General features: G+C 42.9%; 1 protein-coding gene across 2 annotated transcripts in view; it reads right to left on the minus strand.

The window, feature by feature from the left end:
• The window catches only part of B3GNTL1 (UDP-GlcNAc:betaGal beta-1,3-N-acetylglucosaminyltransferase like 1), a 228,675-nt gene that overhangs the window by 53,877 nt on the left and 154,856 nt on the right, over nt 1-19,942 (minus strand). For both annotated transcript variants that reach the window (XM_066618586.1, XM_066618585.1), the window contains exon 7: nt 16,802-16,897. In XM_066618586.1, the coding sequence (XP_066474683.1) occupies nt 16,802-16,897 (96 nt within the window). The remainder of the gene's footprint in view (nt 1-16,801; nt 16,898-19,942) is intronic.

The following is a 19,942-nucleotide window of genomic DNA, read 5'->3' on the forward strand; positions in this document are numbered from 1 at the left end:
AAGGTAGCTACAAAACTCTGCACTATAACTCATGCATGCATTTAATCAGTGGGTCTTTAGAAGTATGGAATATTATTATTATTATTATTATTATTATTATTATTATTATTATTATTATTATTATTTATATACCTCTTTTCAACAAAAAGTTCACAAAATGGTTTACCGAAAAAAATCAAATAACGAATGGCTCCCTGTTCCAAAAGGGCTCACAATCTAAAAAGATGCAAAGGAACACCAGTAGACAGCCACTAGAAAAGACACTGCTGGGGTGAGGTGGGCCAGTTACTCTTCCCCTGCTAAATAAAAGAGGAGCACCCACTTGAAAAAGTGCCTCTTAACCAGTTAGCAGGGGTTAATGCTGCAGCATTCAGCTAGTTCAGCTAGTTTGAAAACAGGGCGCAACTGCATCTGAACCCAGAGGTAGTGTATAGCAAAGATGGCTTCACAGGTGGGGCATAGGCTGGGGACCATGCTTACCCAAGGGTACACAACCATCTCTGGCCAACCCCTAAGGCTGTGAGGCTGCTGCTCCTTGTTACCTAATATGCCAGCCAGAGTCCAACAGGAACCTGCAGTAGGTGCAAGTTCATCTAGCTCTGTTACTGGTAGTTTTCCCAGCCAGTTTTCACATAATTGATGGTGCTCAATCAGATAAACTATTGGGGAATTGGGTAGCAGACAGGCAAAAATTGTTTTTTCACTGCTGTCCCTGTAGATAAAAGTGGTAGTGTGAGCATGATTTACAGCCACTTTCTGCCTGCTTCCTGGGCACCATGGGGAGGGGGAGGCTGGGATGAGCACATGATTTCCTAATGATTGGAAGGACACTTCTGGGGAACCCTCACAAGTTTTTGCCCCAGGGCCCTCAAAACATAGAGTCCCCACTGCATATAGCCATCCTTGCAGGACACGATCTGGAGACTCATGAAAGCTCCAGTTCCAACCAGCCAGCGGGAGCATCCTGTAGAGACCTTGTGATGTTCCTATTTGTAGATGGAGATACCAGGCACAGTGACAGCATGAGCCTGTGTCAGTGGTGTAGCTAAGGGGGTGCAAGGGGTAGCAGTTGCACTGGGCATAAAGCTTTAGGGGGGCAACAAGCTGAGCTTGACACTAGTGACCAAAATTGTGAAAATCTCGCTACATATGAATAATACCATCATGTTATATATCATTGGAAAGGTAATTTAATGCAGAGTGCAATGAAACAGACCGCACTGGAATATCTGCGTTCTATCAAAAGTTATAGCCAATTAACCAGAAAATGAAAACACAACTGTCTTGTGGAACAGAAAGTGGATTTGCTTAACTCCAAACTGACCAATAAGACTGATTGTTCTGAGTGCCAATGAGATGTTATTATTACACAGCATGGAACCAATAACTTTTTATTTATTTACTTTTTATGCAGGGGGGGCTACAACATCTTCTTTGACCACGGGTAGCAGATAGTTGCCTTAGCTATGTCACTGACTGGGGGGAGGCAGCAGAGCAAGTGGGTGGTGAGCTGCTGGGGGGAGGAGGTGGATTCCCCACAATTTTCACTTTTTAAAAAGCCCAGGCATGATGTCACTTCCGGTTGTGACATCACTTCCGGGGCAAGTTTTGAGCTTGGCACTGGGCGACATGATCATTAGCTACACCACTGGCCTGTGTCATTGGCAAATTCAACTAGAAGGTCTGGCCAGGTGGATTTTCTGATAGCTGTTGGGTAAATGCCTGACCAGACCAACCCCAATGCCACTCTGCTCTCCAGACTGCCTATTTCTGTCAAGCTGGAGCACAGAAAATGCCTGGGAAGGTGATGCTGTCCTATGCCACCTTTCCGACAATGTCTTCCATTTCAAAGGAAGGATTACCGAATGGGCACCACTTTGAAAAAATTAAGTAGACACTTTGGAACCCTTTACAATCCGCTCTCCCGAATTTTTGCATCACGACTGACTTTTAGAAAACACCCATAATTTGGCATGCATTTGATAGTACTGTCTTGAAATGGCTCTTCATTTCAGTTTGTTGTGACTGGCTGGTTTTAATTTTCGTGATCAGCAGTGCATAGTTTTATTAAATGGTAAGACCAAAAAGTACACACACCTGAAAAATTAATTAAGCAGGCATTCAGTACATCACAACTCTAAATGGTGAACTCTGGTAAATAAGATGGTAAATAAGAGCTCTGTGGTGCTGCTTCAAATGACATTCCTAGACCCCATTCCATGCAGCGTTTGCTGTACTATGCAAATACCACAGACATGTGCATGTTGCTTGACGTGAACAGCTCACATTCTAGAGTTCCAGATATAAAGCACAGGGCATCTATGAAAAAGCAGTATACCCTAACAAATATACACAATACACTGCAGATCACTTCTCAACACAGGAACTATCAGGAATACAGAGAAAGGGTTGTTTTGGAAAGTGACCAAAAGCATGACTGTCCAATTCTCTGCAAGAGGTCTTCTAACAAGAAAAAAAAAAAGATCATATGAGTTTCCTGAAATTTACAAGATTGCTTCAGGATGTGATGTGCAGCATTCGTGGGTAGGTCATTTTACATGACCCTGCACAATTCTACTACTCAGTAGGCCATGCAACAGAAACAGATCTCGAAAATCCTGTCCCCTTATGCTGTGCAACTGAAAGTGATGACTGAACAACATCTGTTTGAATTTAGCAACACTGCAGTCTCCTGAGAATATAAAACAACCTATTCAATTGTCAAATGTTCCCAAAATGTATTTTATTTCCCCATCTCGGTCTCTGTTACTAAGAAGTCATATGATAGTACGATGTAAATACACAACAGATACACACAGCAGGGGATCTTCATTCAAGCGTTGCAGCATCATGCTGAAAATGTACCATACAACAGCACACACATGCCAGATAGCTTGAGAAACAACACTTCAGTAGGCCAGAGCATGCAACTTTATTACAAGTTATTTTATCACTGCAGGGAACTTAAGTACCACAGTGAAAAAAGATGGTGTCCTTTTACTCGATGTTTCTTGAGTTTCAAATAATTCAAAGACAAGAGATATTAAAGTAACCTGCCTCTCTCATTCCTTCTGGAGTCACTCCTCTGACTCGGGTCAAAGCTGATCAAATATTCACACATATTCTTTTCTTTCCCCTCTTGGAGGTCTCTTGCCTGGGGCTGTTGCTATAAAGCTGTTACTGGGACACAGAACCTTGGAACATTAGCCAGACATACTAATTTAAAGCTCAAGTCTTTGCTGAGCCCATTGAATGATGGTTTCAGTGTACTACTTTGACTTCAGAAGCTATAAAACACTGTTAATAGCTACTGAAGTGGTGTTTAACACTACTGTAATGTTAATCTGAACTTTTAGCATATTGCCTGTAGTGACCCCCAGGTGCCCCAAGACATCCCAGGGAGGGCAGCTCCCCACTGCAGGACCCCTAGCGGGATCCTGCCCTACATTACACTCCAGTACTACCAAGCATGCAGACCTAGATGCCTTCAGCAGCCTCCGCCTATAGTTTGGGAAACAGAATTCTGAATAAACCTTCCCAATCTGGGCCTGTCCCTTCCCCTTCCTTCTGGTCTCAGCTACAGTTCCCTGCCCTTTGTCATATACAGTAAAGAAAAATTCACACAGAGGCTCTTCTCTTCTAACAAGACAATGAGCCTGCAGCAGTTACTATACTTGAAGGATGAATCATGCAGCTAGCTACGCCAGGGACCCAAACTCTTGGTTTATCAGATTACTTTGTAAGGGGTGCATTTAGATGTCAAGGAGTAGGATGCACTACATTTTGCAGGGGCTGCATCTCTTTCCATTCTATTATCTGTTTAATTTCAAAACAGGATGAATGTTTAAATGTTCAGTTATACTGTTTCTATCCTGGCATCAGATACTGTAGGGAAACACAGTCCTAGGAGCAAAGCAAAGAAGCTGCAGCAGGCATATCTTCTTGTTGGAAGATATTCAAACAGCAGGCAAAGGCTCAAGCTTTGCTAATATGACCAGCTCTATATCTTACTGCTATTGAAGGGGCTGTTTAGCTGACCTGGTTAGTTACACCTGAAGCACTCTACTTTGATCAGATCTTAGTTGTAGCACATATCCAAAATCACTGCCTGAAACTGGGTCTGATGCTTTAGATCAGGGATTACTGGTGGGCTTGAGTACTGACACAAGGTTTAAGTTTTCTTAGAAATGATTAAGTCCTTGTATTTGGGGTGCTGTTTCCCCACTATTGTGTGTACTATGTAGGATAGAGTGAACCATGAGGTACCGGTGGCGTCGCTATGGGGGTGCGGGGGGTGCGGGCTGCACCGGGTGACACGCCGGGGGAGATAACGTGCCCTGGGGGGTGACGCACTAAAATCATGGCATTAGGAGCTACCCTGTCATGTCATACACCGTTGGGATGCGGAATGTCCAGTGGAATGCAATGCAAAAAACCAGAGTGAAATCGCTCCTTTCCTTCAAAAGTTATGGCCAAAAAACTGGACAGAAAAAATGAATGAATCCCTATGGAAAGTGAAAGTGAGCCATATCAGGCATTTACTCGTGAGTAGGCGTGCTTGCCATAGTCCGTCGGAAAGGGCAGGCTGAGAGGAATCCAATGACACCAGAACGGTCCCGATTCAATGAATGCAGCCCCCCAAAACACCCGAGGAGGTCCCTCCCTCCCAGCTGCGAGTCTATTGAACCTGAAATGAAGACACGTGGCTGTGTTTACTCGTGAGTAGGCAAAATTGCCTTAGTCCATCGGAAAGGGCAGACTGAGAGGACTCCAACAATGTCAGAATGGTCCTGATCCAATGAGTACAGCCCCAAAAAACACCCGAGAAGGAGGTCCCCCCTCCCAGCTGTGAGTCTATTGAGCCCTATGGAAAGCAAAGCAGCCTCACAGTCGTGTTTACTCGTGAGTAGGCAGGCGTGTCTTGGCTGGTGGTCAAGCCAGGCAAAGTGGAACGTGAAGACACCAGAATGGTCCCGATCCGATGGAGCTGGAGTGCAAAAAGTGCTCCAGAAGGCAGTCTGTCATCCCCCCCCCCCACTAAAAAGGACAAAAAAGAGGCTTGAGCTGGTAAGGGGAATGTTTTCTATTTTGCACTTGTATAGCCAGGTGGGTCTTTATTCTGATATGCTTGAAGTAGAAGAACTTTAAACTGGGCACTGGGGAGGGCTGGAAATCTCACTGATTCTTTTTGGGGGGTTGTTATTGCAGGCAGACTACAGAGTAAGTCCCATTGACCACTATGGGACTTACTTCTGAGTAGACATGCATAGGCCTGAACTCTCAGGCTGCAATTCTACCCACACTTTCCTGAGAGTAAGCCCTATTGACCACAATTGGACTTACTTCAGAGTAGATTCGCTTGGTGAATCAGGACTGGCTCCCCCTTATTTAATTATTTCTTTTACTTTAATTTAATCATTTATAATTATTTATTTTAATTTGCTTGCTGATGTCACTTCTGGCCATGACATCACTTCCAGTGGGTCCTAGACAGATTGTCGTTCTAAAAAGTGGGTCCCAGTGCTAAAAGTTTGAGAACTGCTGCAATAAGGTGTTAGTAAGTTGACACGGGGTGTGTGACTCTACAAGTTTCAAAATCACTAAAATCAGAATTTTGAGGAATAAGACCATCATGTTATATATCAATCAATGCGTAATTTCATGCAGAATGCAATGAAACAAACCACACTGACATATCTGTGTTCTAACAAAAGGTACAGCCAAAAAACCAGTGGGGGCGGGGCGATGGTACATCACCACGCCCACCACCTGGGTTGTTGCCCCACCCACTGCTTGGGATGATACGCAGGCCTCCCGCACTGGGTGACACAAATCCTAGTGATACCATTGTGAGGTACCCTAACCCTGAGAAGCATTACTGCGTTAAGTATACTGGTCCAACCTTGTTATACGCAGATTTTTTATACACAGATTTGACTCAACAGGAATGGCCACTGCAAATGAGAAGTAATGTGCTGATCCCTGGAGAAGGGGAAAAATGCACCCCTTTAAAATACTTTTCTTACTGTTGTAGAGATTTTTATCTCAACATGAAGAGAAGGGCCCTTTAAATGAAAGGAAAACAGTCCTTTACAATAGTTAGAGAGAGGGCAGCCAGCTGACAATCCATCAATCATTCTCTCTCCAAGCAACCCCCTCCCTTCCCCCTGAAAATGTGAAAGAAAGAAAATCCTTTCTAAGGGTCTGGAGAGAGACTGATTGTTGGATTGTGGTCTTAATGACTAACTTAACATCATAAAGGCCAGCAAGGGTGTTTTTAAATCACCTGAGCAAAGGCACTTTGTTTTTTAAATTGATTTGCTATAGTGTGATTTTTGCCATCCAAAAAGTTCTGGGTTCTGGGAAGGGAATGAGACTCATCCTGTATTCTTCTAAATTGGAGAGTTTCCTGTAAATTCATTAGGCAATCATATTCAGATCCTGTCATCAGATGGTAATACTGCCCCACCATCACCAGAGAAAGATTTCAAAGCTGCCCATTAGCCATCCTGACAGTCTAAGATTGAAGAGAACAATTTTGCCTCACTTTCTATAATTTGTGCAAATAGATGCTGCTGTAATGGATCTGGGTAGTGAGACGGTGTAAGAAAAAACCAGAATTCCTACACCCTACTATCTAGCCAGATTTATCCTTCCCTTGTGCCCAACTTTGTGGTGTTGATTTCTGTCAATGGCAAAATTTAAACCTGCTCCTGTTCCTCATACAATACGCTAAGCCAAGCGGCCACATGGTTCTCATTATCAAGCCATTTTCTGCCCAAGGCCACATGCCTACTGGTAGATTTCATTACATTAAATAGTCGTCCCAAGTTTTACATGCAATTGACTTGCGCAAATTCAACTTCATGAAGTCAGCAACTCAAACAAACAAAAGGCAGTTTAAATAGTGCAGGTGATTCTGCCCACCACTCAATTTACTAAATACATGTCTGACAGTGAGATCAGAGAAGGAAGCTGCTGTTCCCTCTGTGTGTCTCAGTTCCCACCTGCCTCTCATAATTTTATAGACAGTGTATTTTCCAGATGGATGGTATTTTCAAGGCAATTTTGAGTATATACAATTTTAATGTTACATGCGTAACGTTACTTTGTGTAACAAACGTAACCTTTGTGTCAGATGACGGATGATAGTATACTATAGGCTCAAGGTAAATTTCTTTTTCCTTCATCTGAAGCAATATTTCCAACAGGTTCCATAATTGTGAATATTGTGATTTAAACATTCATCAGTCTATTTCAGTGTCAATGGGTTTTCATGCTTGGAAATCATGGCAAAATGGCCTGCTGAAAATAAAAGGGGGATTTGAAGAGCAGGGTTGTGCAACCCTGGATAAATCTGACAGTGATATTCTTGCTACTTTTCAGGATGAGACTTCCTTCCCACTCCACATTTCTAAGATGGTACATTCTTTAGAAGATTGCATGGAAAGATTCTGGCTAACATGTGTTCTAGAAATAGCAGATCTTTTTCAAGGCTCTTATCGGTAAAGCAGCTACCACGTTTTCCAGACTCACAAAGAGAGTATGGTCCAGCAAGAAGCTGACGGAACATACCAAGATCCAGTTCTCCAGAGCTTGCATCCTGAGTACACTTCTGTACTACAGCGAATCATGGACTCTTTGCTCACAACAGGAGAGGAAACTGAACGCTTTCCACATGCGCTGCCTCCGACGCATTCTCGGCATCACCTGGCAGGACAAAGTTCCAAACAATACAGTCCTGGAACGAGCTGGAATCCCTAGCATGTATGCACTGCTGAAACAGAGACGCCTGCATTGGCTCGGTCATGTCGTGAGAATGGATGATGGCCGGATCCCAAAGGATCTCCTCTATGGAGAACTCGTGCAAGGAAAGCGCCCTACAGGTAGACCACAGCTGCGATACAAGGACATCTGCAAGAGGGATCTGAAGGCCTTAGGAGTGGACCTCAACAAGTGGGAAACCCTGGCCTCTGAGCGGCCTGCTTGGAGGCAGGCTGTGCAGCATGGCCTTTCCCAGTTTGAAGAGACACTTGGCCAACAGACCGAGGCAAAGAGGCAAAGAAGGAAGGCCCATAGCCAGGGAGACAGACCAGGGACAGACTGCATTTGCTCCCCGTGTGGAAGGGATTGTCACTCCCGAATCGGCCTTTTCAGCCACACTAGACGATGTTCCAAAACCACCATTCTTTACCATAGTTTTTCGAGACTGAAGGTTGCCAACAACAAAAGGGTATCTACCGTGACTTTTTCACAAGAATTTGTGCTAATTTCACTGATATTATTTTGACATAATTAACAGCCCACTCCTAATGGGCAGCCCAATCCTGAGCTGCCCAGGGCGCCCCCGCTCGGCGGCACCATGAGGGCTGCCATCGAATCCAGTGCCTGCCGCGCTACCGGGGAGGCACCTAGGGAGTAGGGGACGTTTGTCCCCTTCCCCTGAGTAAGGGAGGCAGCCCCACAATGGGGCTACTCTCTTTAGCAGCACCCAAAAGGGCTCCACTAAAGTAAAGGCACCCGTGTAAGGCATGCAGCCTCCACGAGCGCCTAGGATCCTACAAAGCGGAGCTCCGCGGATCCTCTTCCCGCCTGCCCCCAGGCATGCCTCTGACACGCCACCTCCCTGCGTCATGCCAGCCTCCCCGCCCCCTCCCCGCCCCCCACTGGCCTCCCCCCTCCCCGGAACGCCCCCATCCCCGCCCCGTTTGCTGTTCCATAGCCCGGCGGTCGCAAGCACCGCCAAGCTGCGGAATGCAGGCGCCTGCCGGGCAGTGGTTCAGCGCCAGCCGGAGCTGAGGCCCCTCTGGCGGGAGCCCGGTGGTAAGCCCCACAAACGTTTGCGACTATGGTCTGTGCCACGGAGGTGCGGTGCGGACCATAGGATTGGGCCCTAAGACTACTACAAAATGCTTTTCTTGATCACCACAAGAGATCTTGGGGGAGTCTCATTATAAACATTGTGCATTGTGCAATTATATACATTGTGCATTGGAACACAAGTTTGAAGTCACAAGTCCTCAGATATTATGTTCAGGTAGCGCAGGTATCATGTATCATGGAGCCCAGGTACTTGGTCTATTGGAGGGGAGAAACTGGAACAGGTCAAAAGCTTTAAATACCTTGGAATTCACTTCCACTACAATCTTTGCTGGGGTACTCATCAAAAATTGGTTACCAACTTGGCCCATGTCACTTTGCAGAGCACCAATCAATTCTTTTTTAGTCAGGGCAATCGTTATATACCAGCTGCTCTCAAGGTATTTAATGCCAAGGTATCGGCACAGCTCCTGTACAGGTGCCCTATCTGGATTAGTTCTATAAATCACACCCTTGAGAGTATCCAAGCTAAATTTTTGAGGGCTATCCTGGGTTTACCTAAATCTGTACCATACTCTGCATTATGTTTGGAGACTGGACAATCGCTCTTAGTATCAAGAGAATGGCTTTTAACCATACGCTATTGGCTCTAATTACATTATAACGTGAAACCAGGCAGTCTCCTATCCAGAATGCTATCTGAGTCTGGTTCTTCTAAATGGTATAGCCAAATTAAATCAAAAATCAAATCAATTGGTTTTTCACTGGATTTTTTAAGTTTCTATCCATTCCCTGAAGTTTATCAAAGGGTAAAGCAAAGAATGCTAGACATTGAGGCACAAAACCTCTTTGAACTTGCTTCTAGAATTTGCTCCCCTCTTAATTTCTCTATCCCGCTAAAGTATGGGCAAATGGCTCCTGAGTATTCTGATCAACCCCTCTGAACGTCGTGCAATCTCTTTGGCAAGATTCAATGTGTTTCCTTCCAAGGTTACAGAAGGCAGATATAGGCAAATACCATATAAAGAACGCCTCTGCACTTGTAATTTGGGAAATGTTGAATCAATCATACACATTCTTTTTTATTGTCCTCGGCACACTAGATCCTGCCACACTTACATGACTCCACTTCTCGGCAAAATGAATGGGCTTTCGGATGAGGCAAAACTGAAGTGTCTCCTAAATGACTGCTCACCAGATGTGCTAGAGGGAATTTCTAAATTTTTACTTTTGGTGATTTCCAAGCCTTCTTAATGTAATTTGTCAAAAATGTTGATATTTTATGTTGAACTGTAAATGTTTTATTAGTAATTTAGTATCTTAACTCCATTTTTGATAAACGGGATTAGGACTAATTATGTTTGCTTTTATGATTTCTCTATCTATGCCTAATAAAGGTTTATTCATTCATTCATTCATTCATGTTCAGGTATGTTTTCCAGTTACAATCACTGGTTTGACTATATCTGGTCGACATAATTTTTATTTATATAACATAATAGAGAAATAAGTCTAGTAGAAAGTGTAGTAGAAAAGCTTGTAGAAAAATTTTAAAGGCCTAAATTGTTGTGATCAGGACTCAAAATTTTAAATTCTAGAGAGGCAGGAATTTGACAGCTGGTGAAAAAATATTGGTCAAGGTTGGATGCAGGAATCAAATTTCTCAGTTCTAGGAACAAGTGGACACTGCAAGAAAAAGAAGTTGCTGCAGTTTTCACATTTACATGTGAGCAATTTATTTCTCCTTTTATGATTTTGCTGCTAAGCAACAGACCCACATATCACATATTTGAAAAAATGGCAGTACGGCAACAGACACAAGCACATGTGCCTGAACATATACACACATAGACTCTTGACTGCTTTTGGGTGAGACAGATCAAGCAGGGAAGAGGAAAACAGTGTGTAGCGCTATCAAGTGTAGCATTGCATGAATGGGATTCATAGCAGGCAGTGCTTCAAATGGCACTTTTTCAAACTTGAAGTTCATTTTAAGAGACTCAGGTTAAGATCCTATGCACACTCATTTGGGAGAAAGAAATAAGTTCCACTAGGTTCAGCAGGGGCTGAGTAAACATGCTTAGAACTCAACAGTTAGAATTAGGGAATGAATTCTGATATTCATTCCTATAAGGCAGAGGAAGGCACCAGGACCCATTTTTTAAAACAACACTGTATCAGGACCAGTCTTTTCAAAAAGATCTAGAAAGACATTTTTATTTTATTTATTTATTTATTTTATTAGTAATAATGACCAGAAAAAGACCCCCAAATATTTATCTCCCTATATTTACACATTCTTGCAATCTGCAGGAGCTGAGCTCTTTGCAGGGTAATTAGCAGCAACAGTATCTGATTTTTGAATAGCCTCAGGGCTTGAGGCAATTACTTATCTGATCTTTCCATCACCCTTTGGCAACCCAACAAAAATCCGACTGTGACCCACCAGTGGGTCCTGATCCATATATTGGGAATCACTGTATAAGGGTCAAAAGTATTTCAAGGAACCTGAGCTAAACCCTGAAAATCTGTAATAGCACATAAATGAATGATAGGGGTGCCAGGCAGCACATCCAACCTTTTGTTTTTTAAACAAATAACAGCACAAACCTATCTTGCAGCTGGAACAGGCAAGCCAGGAGGCCTGTGCTGTATCCAGCGTGAGATAAGGCACCAAAGTGGCTCAGCCAGAGGTAAGAGGAAACTCTTCCCCCTTTCCCCGGGTAAGCCACTGCAGCCCCTATGGGTCTCCTCAGACTTGTGCCACCTCCTGAGGGTGGGACCGCCTCCCTGCCCACCCCAGAGCTTTGCATCAGTTGAGTTCGGCCTACGCAAGGCTCCCTTCACAAGCCGCCATGGAGGCCGGATGCAGCCTCCATGGGCCAGCGCACCTCTGTGTGCTGGTGCAGCTTGTTTCCAAAGAGGCACAAACGTGCTTTATGGCATGTTTGTGACCCTCGTAGGGTCCCTCCTAACTTGTGGTTAGGATTGTACCCTAAACTGGCTCACTCAAGCAAGCCCTGTAAATGACAAGTTAAATGTCTTGAAGCAACAGCAGTCCTCCTGGAATAATCTGCAGTCATTATCACCAGTGGATCAATAATATACTCTAGCTAAGGGCTTGATCTTGATGGCACTCATGATAATTGCCTCATACATGCTGTCTAACTATTGGATCAGAACTGACAAATTTCTACCTCATGTTAAATAAGAGCTGTATGCGAGAGGCCTCATAGTACTGCTACTGTATTTTATTGTACGAGCATTCAAGCACGTAGGTTTATACCAAGATTCAGCTTCATAGGTGTTTCAAATCAGATTTGTCTCCCCAAAATAGTTTCCAGAGACATGCTTGAGGACCTGCTCGAACCCAACACATTAATTTAACACTTAGATCATTTTTAAAACAGCTTTTCCCAGAATTATACAAATCCAGTTAAGCCTCTTGCTTTCGATGTGACCAAAGCCCTTGGTCATGTCCTGATGGGCCTTTAAATCATTTTGACCCAATTCTCAAACAGGAAATCTGTGATGACGTTATAATTGCTCTATTGTTTGGGAAATAAAGTTAAAGGATTACTTTCCTGAAACAGAAAAATGTGAGCAGTCCTGGCAAAGAGCTCTCTAATTAAACAGGGAAGGGGTGAAAACCTAGTGATGGGACTGGGGTGATTACCTCAGCATATTTAGTAACATACTATCAAGGCATGTTGTTAAAAGAAAGAGCTCGTTTTAAAAGAGTTTATAAGCCTAATTTATCATTGGCTCCAGCACTTACTTACTTGGACACTTTTCAAGAACAGATCTCTGCCGAGTTTTACCCATAATGCGCCAAGAATATCAGAGTCTGTGTTTTGTCTTCATTTTTCCCCAGAGCACCTTGACAAATCATTTGACAACCTTACAATATTTTAATTTAACTCCTACAAAAGCAAAAAATTGGAACTAACTTTTTTCCCATTTCCGGAGTATAAAAAAAAAATGATCTCACTTTGACTGAGAAATGTGAGCACATTCATTTGCTAACTTCTAAGAGGTTCTTGGTGATCCATACTGAAGTATACCCTGTACCTTTACCACTGCAGATTACTCTTCCTGAATTGCTTTCATATCACTAGTGGACGGGTTGGGGCAGGGCTGTCAAACATAAGGCTTGGGGGCCGGATGTGGCCCATGGAAGCTTTTTATCTGGACTTCAGGCTCTCAGTAGCTGAGCAGTGCGGAGGTATTACTGCTATAAAGGCAACCCACAAGAAAATTTGGCTCTCCCATATGTTGAAATATGACCAAGATATGTGTATTTTCTCTTCTATCATTTGCAGCTAATGAGTTCCTAAGTGAGAAAAAGTGCTTATTTTTGGTTATGACCTGTTTAATGACATCATTTCATGCCTAAAGACATCACTGTTTAATGACATCATTTCCTGCCTAATGACATCACTTCTGGCCCTCAGCAGGCACTGTGAATGCTGTTCGGCCCTTGGTATGAAACGAGTTTGACACCCCTGGGTTGGGGCATGGGGGGGGGAAGAGAAGCAAAATCAAGCACAAAGACACTTTATCTCCAGGTTGTTTGAAAAATTAACAGCTTCTATTACAATATTTTTCCTGCAATTCATGAAAAATAGGTTTCTCTTAGCGCAGCAGTTCTCAAACTTCTTAGCACTGGGACCCACTTTTTGGAATGACAAACTGTTGGGACCCACCAGAAGTGATGTTATTAATCTGGAAGTGATGTTATTAATCTGGAAGTGACATCATCAAGCAGGAAAATTTTTAACACCCCTATATGACAAAATTAAGAATGAAAGTAAATTAAAAGTTAACAATAGGTATAAGCTTAAAAAATTATTTAGCATAAAGAAGAAACCTCTTACGCTCGCAAGCAGCCACTGATCTGTTCAGAAAAAACTCCCCAAACCTTTCAAAGGCTGCAATCCTAACCACACTTACCCAGGAGTAAGCCCCATTGATTATCATTGTTAAAAGCATATGTATGCCTGTTAAAAGTACAGATCTGTAACATTTCCTCAAATGCAGTCACATACCATGGTAACATCAAGTCTAACATATTAAAAATAAAATACACATTGAAATGAATGGGGACCCACCTGAAACTGGTTTGTAAACCCCCTAGTGGATCCTGACCCACAGTTTGAGAATCACTGTCACAGTGTGTTTAAAACTGACATGTCTGACATTCCTATGTGAAAATACTAAGACCACACATGTCAGAGAAAGCATTTACAGCAGTGCAAACCAGACAATGGTTTGTTATCTACAAAGTCAAAGATATATTGTATAAAGGCCTCTGGTGAACACCAATGTTACCCAAATATCTGATACATACATTTTGAAGTGAATTAAAATTGGAGACATGCTTCAATCTAATAATAAAACTTTTCAGATGAATAAGAATCAGAAGATCTCACCCCCCCCCCCAGAAAGTTTGCTCCTCCACTAGAGGTTGATAAGGAGACAAAAACTAGAACACCAAATCCTTCTGAGATGTGGACAGCTTCTTCTTGGGTGGGTACTTTGGGCCCAAAGGAGCCTTTAATTATGTAATTAATGTATTTCTTGTTGCACATTTCTATTCTTCTTACTATGCTGTAATAGTCTCCTTCATTCTATCCTACTTTGTTTAGCTAAGGGAGACCACAAATTGAGGGCTGAGCATACTTAGCTCCTAAAAATTTTAATCTCAATAATACACACTTGTATAAATAAAAAATTCATATATTTGCCTACCTTGCATAATTTAGGGTGCAATCCTAACCCACTTTCCAGCACCGACATAAGGTCAATGAAGCTCTGAGGTAAGGGAACAAGCATTTCCTTACTTTGAGGTGGCCTCTGTGAGTGCCACCCAATTCCAGTATGCAGCATACATTCCATTGGCTGGAAAGTGGGTTAGGATTTGGGCTTTACTCTGCTTCTGGCAAAGGAGAAAAGAATTGTGCAGGACACAGAACCCAGTCCCCATGCACAAATGTCTACAAATGCACAAATACACAGACCTGAGATTTCATCATTGCCCAAATGTTTTCAAGCCTATATCTTGAACTGGTATAGAACTGTGGCTAGAACTGTGGGCTAGAAACTGTGGGCTAGAAACATGCTTTATAAAAATTTTCATCTGAAAGGAATATAACATGGACATGATCAATGCTTTCTGGAATTAATCTGAAAGGTGACAAATATATCCAACCTAGAAGCGGATCAAAAGCTTGCAATGCACACTTCCTATTTTATTTAGATTTTTTTTAATAAACTGCCATGCAGTACCAGGCTCCCAAGTGTAGTGTATGTATTAAAACAATAACACTATAAAATTATTGTGCAAGGAAAGTCGTTTCCTCAGCCAGGTTCATCACACAAAGCTCAAGCCCTGCCCTTGAGTGGATTCCCAGAGCAAAAGTAAGAAAGGGTCTCTACCACTTCCATTCTTCAGTCTGCCTAGATATAGAGGAAAGCTTTCAAGTGAGGTGCATCTTTTTGCCTATTTAAGAGGAGATGTGGAGTTTTTAATGACCAAAAGCTTGGAATGACATAAATGCCACAGGCTCTCAACACCTCAACAACTAACTTGTAGTATACGCCTTCATGGGCTGTAGCCTACTTCATCAGCTGATGAATGCGGATACCATGTTAGTCTTAAGAGTGCTACAAGATTTTGTGTTGTTACTGCTGTAATGGACTAACATGGCTGTTCTTCTGGAACTTGGAACTATATGTAGCTGTAGAATGTTCCATTCCTGCTTCCTGGGAAGACAGAAGATCCTATCTAAGAGCTGTTCAAAAAATTTTGATTGTGAATTCTAGGTGAATTAAGTAATAAGAACTTCAACTTATGTCTCTGGTGTCTGCCTTTTATTCTGACATTTGGAGAGCAGGTGTACAGATTTAGTCACAAATGAGAAAAACAGGTTGCTGCTATAGAGACTTGGTGCATGCAAATACTGGAATGTAGACATTTTGATCTGTTTCTGAATTTATTGGCAACAACATGACACCTCCAAGTTACTCTGCTAGATACTGAAAGGGGTAAGGGATACATTTACTTCAAATGGCAGATGGTAAATTGGACTAGTTTTTCCTTCTCATATGGTAGTGTCTTTTCTTTAATGGTGCTTCTCTTAGTATTACCCAGAGTGACTGAAATGTTGATAGAGGAGCACTATGCAGCATTCTTTTTTTCCTAGAGAAGCAACTGCCTTCTGAGAAGGAGCCGTTGTCTATGTGTGCCGTGTTTCAGCTTCCTGCTTAAAGGCAACTCCAGCATTACCAACCCAATGCACCAATTTTTGCACAAGTATGATTATTTTATTTGCTACCAACGGAATATTGGTAGGAGCCATTCAAAGCAAGTGTATATCAACACTGTGTAATGGTCAGAAATGAATCCATGTTCTTGCCCCTTCCCTGCCATCTCTGAGGTATGGGTGAGCTGTGCTCCACATTAATGCTTTCTAATGCTTGGTGAAAATGCTGTTGTGTAATCAATGCAATTCAGGGTCTCATTTTTCAGAAAGAGCTATAATGTCCACAAATGTGCAAATTCTTGTCAATTATGCTTCAACATTTTAAAGCAGAGTTTTTTTGCAGACAGTTGCTGCAAAGCACACCAATGATCTGTGCGCACTGAAAAAATGTCAGAACGCTGTGAAGTGCAAGACAATGTCAACAATATTATATAGCATTTATATCATTGTGTGCAGGGTGGTTTTAATACTACCACTACTTGCAACACCATGGAAATGTATTTGTGGTGCTAGTGCAATTCTTGCCTTGACTCTTGGCTGGTGTGCCCATTCTAGTATAAAAACCCAGTAAGTATTTTAATTTCCCACCATTCATGTTCTCTCTTAGGTGGGGGGTATCACAAAAAAGCTGCCTGCACTTCAGATGTGTATGGCAGAGACAACTCTGAGATCCATTACATCACATTAAAGGTTATGTTCCTGTCCACAGTACTTACCTTTCCCCCTTCATCAAATCTGCCCACGTGACAAAACCATTCTCGGGAGCAGAACCAAGTTGGCATAATTACAGTTGGTCCATGGGAGGTAAAAACCTATAAAAAACATGACAAAATACACTCTTACTATGAAAGAAGCACACTTTTAAACAAATATATTCCATAAACCAGCAGTTTTCAAACTCTTGGGGATAGTTTGAGCCGCTCTAAGTTCTTGAAGGGGCAGGGGGGAGGCAACAGGGATGGGGGAAGGCAGCAGTGCGATCCCCAGGATCGTGCTGCTCAAGGGGGGCTGCAGGGGCTTGGCTGTACTTACCAGAGCCTCCTGCAGCCTCCCGGGCTGTGTGACCTTCTGCAGGGCTCCCCACAGCTTCAGAAGTGAAAGTGGAGCAGAGGCGGGACGTGATCGCTCCACTTTCGCTTTCAAAGTTGCGGGGAGCCCTGCAGAAGGTTGTGCAGGGCTCCCTGCACCCCCAGGAGGCCGAAGGAGGCTCTGGTAACTACAGCCAAGCCCCTGCAGCCCCCCTGAGCAGCGCAATCCTGGGGGTCGCACCACTGCCTCCCCCCTGCCTCCTGGCTGCCCTCACCCCTTAAGGGGGCAAAGGCCAGGGCCCACAGGCTGGGGCGTCGTGACACCCCAGTTTGAAAAGTCCTGCCATAAACCAAAATCTTTTCTTTAAAGACATAGGGTCACTTTGAATGCTATCATTTCTTATACAAATGTTAATCTCTGTTTCAGAAATTATATGCATGCGGTAGCAGAAGCAGGTGTTCAACCTTGGAGGGTTTTGCAAGGGTTGAGATGTGGAACACACAATATTTCCCCTGGAGCACATCCTGAACTTGCTGGACATTTTCCTGCAGCAGAAAGCTGCCCACCTCTCTCAGGCATCTGGAGACAGACAGACCCAAAAGCCCAGGGCATTATAAGAGAGGATCTGTATAAGGCAAAATTAGATGAGATGGTGGGGAACCCAGCTTTTGTGGTTGTTCATCAGAGCAGTTAAGCAGGAAAGCTAATGGGGTGAGCAGTACTGGAGGGAAAACTTAACCCTTTCCTCGGTGCTGTTTTTTTTCCAGAATAGAACCCTGAAGCTACTACTTGCCTTGCAGGAAGAAACATACAGATACACGTATGCTGGCTCTGTTTTCCACCATGAGACAAATAACAATTGCTTTCTGGGTGTAGGAGAGACTTGAAAATGAGATGAAAACAGTAGGGGGGGAGGTTAAATACATCTTCCCCCAGCATTGCTCATGCAATCACATTTTCCGTAATCCAGTGGTTCTCAAACTTTTAGCACCAGGACCCACTTTTTAGAATGAGAATCTGTCAAGACCCACCAGAAGTGATATCGTGGTCGAAAATGACATCATCAACAGGAAGAGTTTTGACAATCCTGGGCTACAATCCTACCCACACTAACCCGGGAGTAAGTTCTATTTACTACGGTTGTTTAAAGCATATACATAGTAGTCAGTTAAAAGTACAGATCTGTAACATTTCTTCAAATGCAGTCATATACCTTGGTAGCATCAAGACTAATATATTAAAAATAAAATATTGAAATGAATGGGGACCCACCTGAAATTGGCTTGCGACCCACCTAGTGGGTCCCGACTCACAGTTTGAGAAACGCTGCCCTATAGCTGCTTTGATCTTAAAACACAGAAGGTTTGATAATCTCACCGACGCTGACCCTCAGGCATGCATGTATTTGGTTGTTTGGTTGGCAACCTTCAGTCTCGAAAGACTATGGTATAAGCCTACAGCACCCGGTATTCCCAGGCAGTCTCCCATCCAAGTACTAACCAGGCCTGACCCTGCTTAGCTTCCACAATCAGATTTGCAGCACTAAAATTGCAGGCTTCACACCACAAAAACAAAGGTTTTGATACACATGCTATATTCGACAGAAAGATTAATTTTTCAGTTAGAAGCAACCTTCCAATAACTTGAAAATGAGGTTTGGTAGAAATGATGTTCACACACAGGCATAAAGCTCAAATAAATTAAAATACTTGCTATTCTGAGGCATGGCTCTCCCTAAGACCTGAGGAACATGGAGCCGAAATAGAGCCCTTGGGAATGAAGCACACCTGGGTGCTTTTCTATTTACACAGAACTATAAGTAGCACGTATGTACTGCTGTAGCATTCTGGTACCTGGTAAGAATATATATGAAGGAAACCAGTATTTTGGGAAATTAAAATGAATGTGGCCCTTAATTTGTATATTTTTGAATGATAACAGCTTCAGTGAGTAATACCAACAAAGCCAGGAACTGTTTATAGTCACCCTTTTCTGTTTTAAACAAATATGTCTCAAACTTAGTGTTGAAATAAACCAGAATATCCGGATTATGTAAGGTACACCTATTATTTCCATTAATTCAGGACAAAATGTCAAGCAAGTTTGTCAGCTAATCTTGTTGACAAGAAGTTAAAGGAGCATACTGCACCCTGTCTTAAAGTACTACACAAAAAGTTACTTGTTCAAGCTGGTAAGGTTCACACACACACACACACACACACACACACACACACACACACCCATAGAAAACAAAAGTACTGCCCATTCTTAATTCATTAGTGAAAATACATCTGGTTTCATGGTACAATAACTTCTCAATTGTTTAAAACTTTCAGACTCGGGCCCAAATCTACTCTCATAAATCTGCATGAACACTTTTAGTTTTTAAGTGATATACAACACACAGTATCTCCCAAAGTTGTAAACTGCAGTTGATTACAGAGTTTAGGGCAGTGGTTCTCAAACTCTCTGGGAGCTTGGGAACTGCTGTAAGTCTTTTCAGGAGGGGAGCAAAAGCAAGAGTGCAATTGCCAGGATCATGCCACTGCCAGGGACGAAAGGGTTTTTTTGGAACTTACCAGGGGCAACGCCAGCTTCCTAGGTGGTGGGGAGCCTGCTGACACCTCAATGTTGAAAAATAGCGGTCGAAACAAGCTTCCGGTTTGTGACAGTGAAACCGAAAATGGGTCACGATTGCTATTTTTCAGCATTCTGAGGCTTTACCTCCTTGTTTGAGAAGAATAAAATATTGACTGATCATCACTTAATGATATTGATTGAATGCCCCACTTACTGCTCTCCTTTGGCTGCCATGTTGGTCTTTGGTG

The sequence above is a fragment of the Tiliqua scincoides genome, chromosome 2 (assembly GCF_035046505.1).
Source record: "Tiliqua scincoides isolate rTilSci1 chromosome 2, rTilSci1.hap2, whole genome shotgun sequence".
In the NCBI taxonomy this organism is placed as follows: Eukaryota; Metazoa; Chordata; class Lepidosauria; order Squamata; family Scincidae; genus Tiliqua; species Tiliqua scincoides.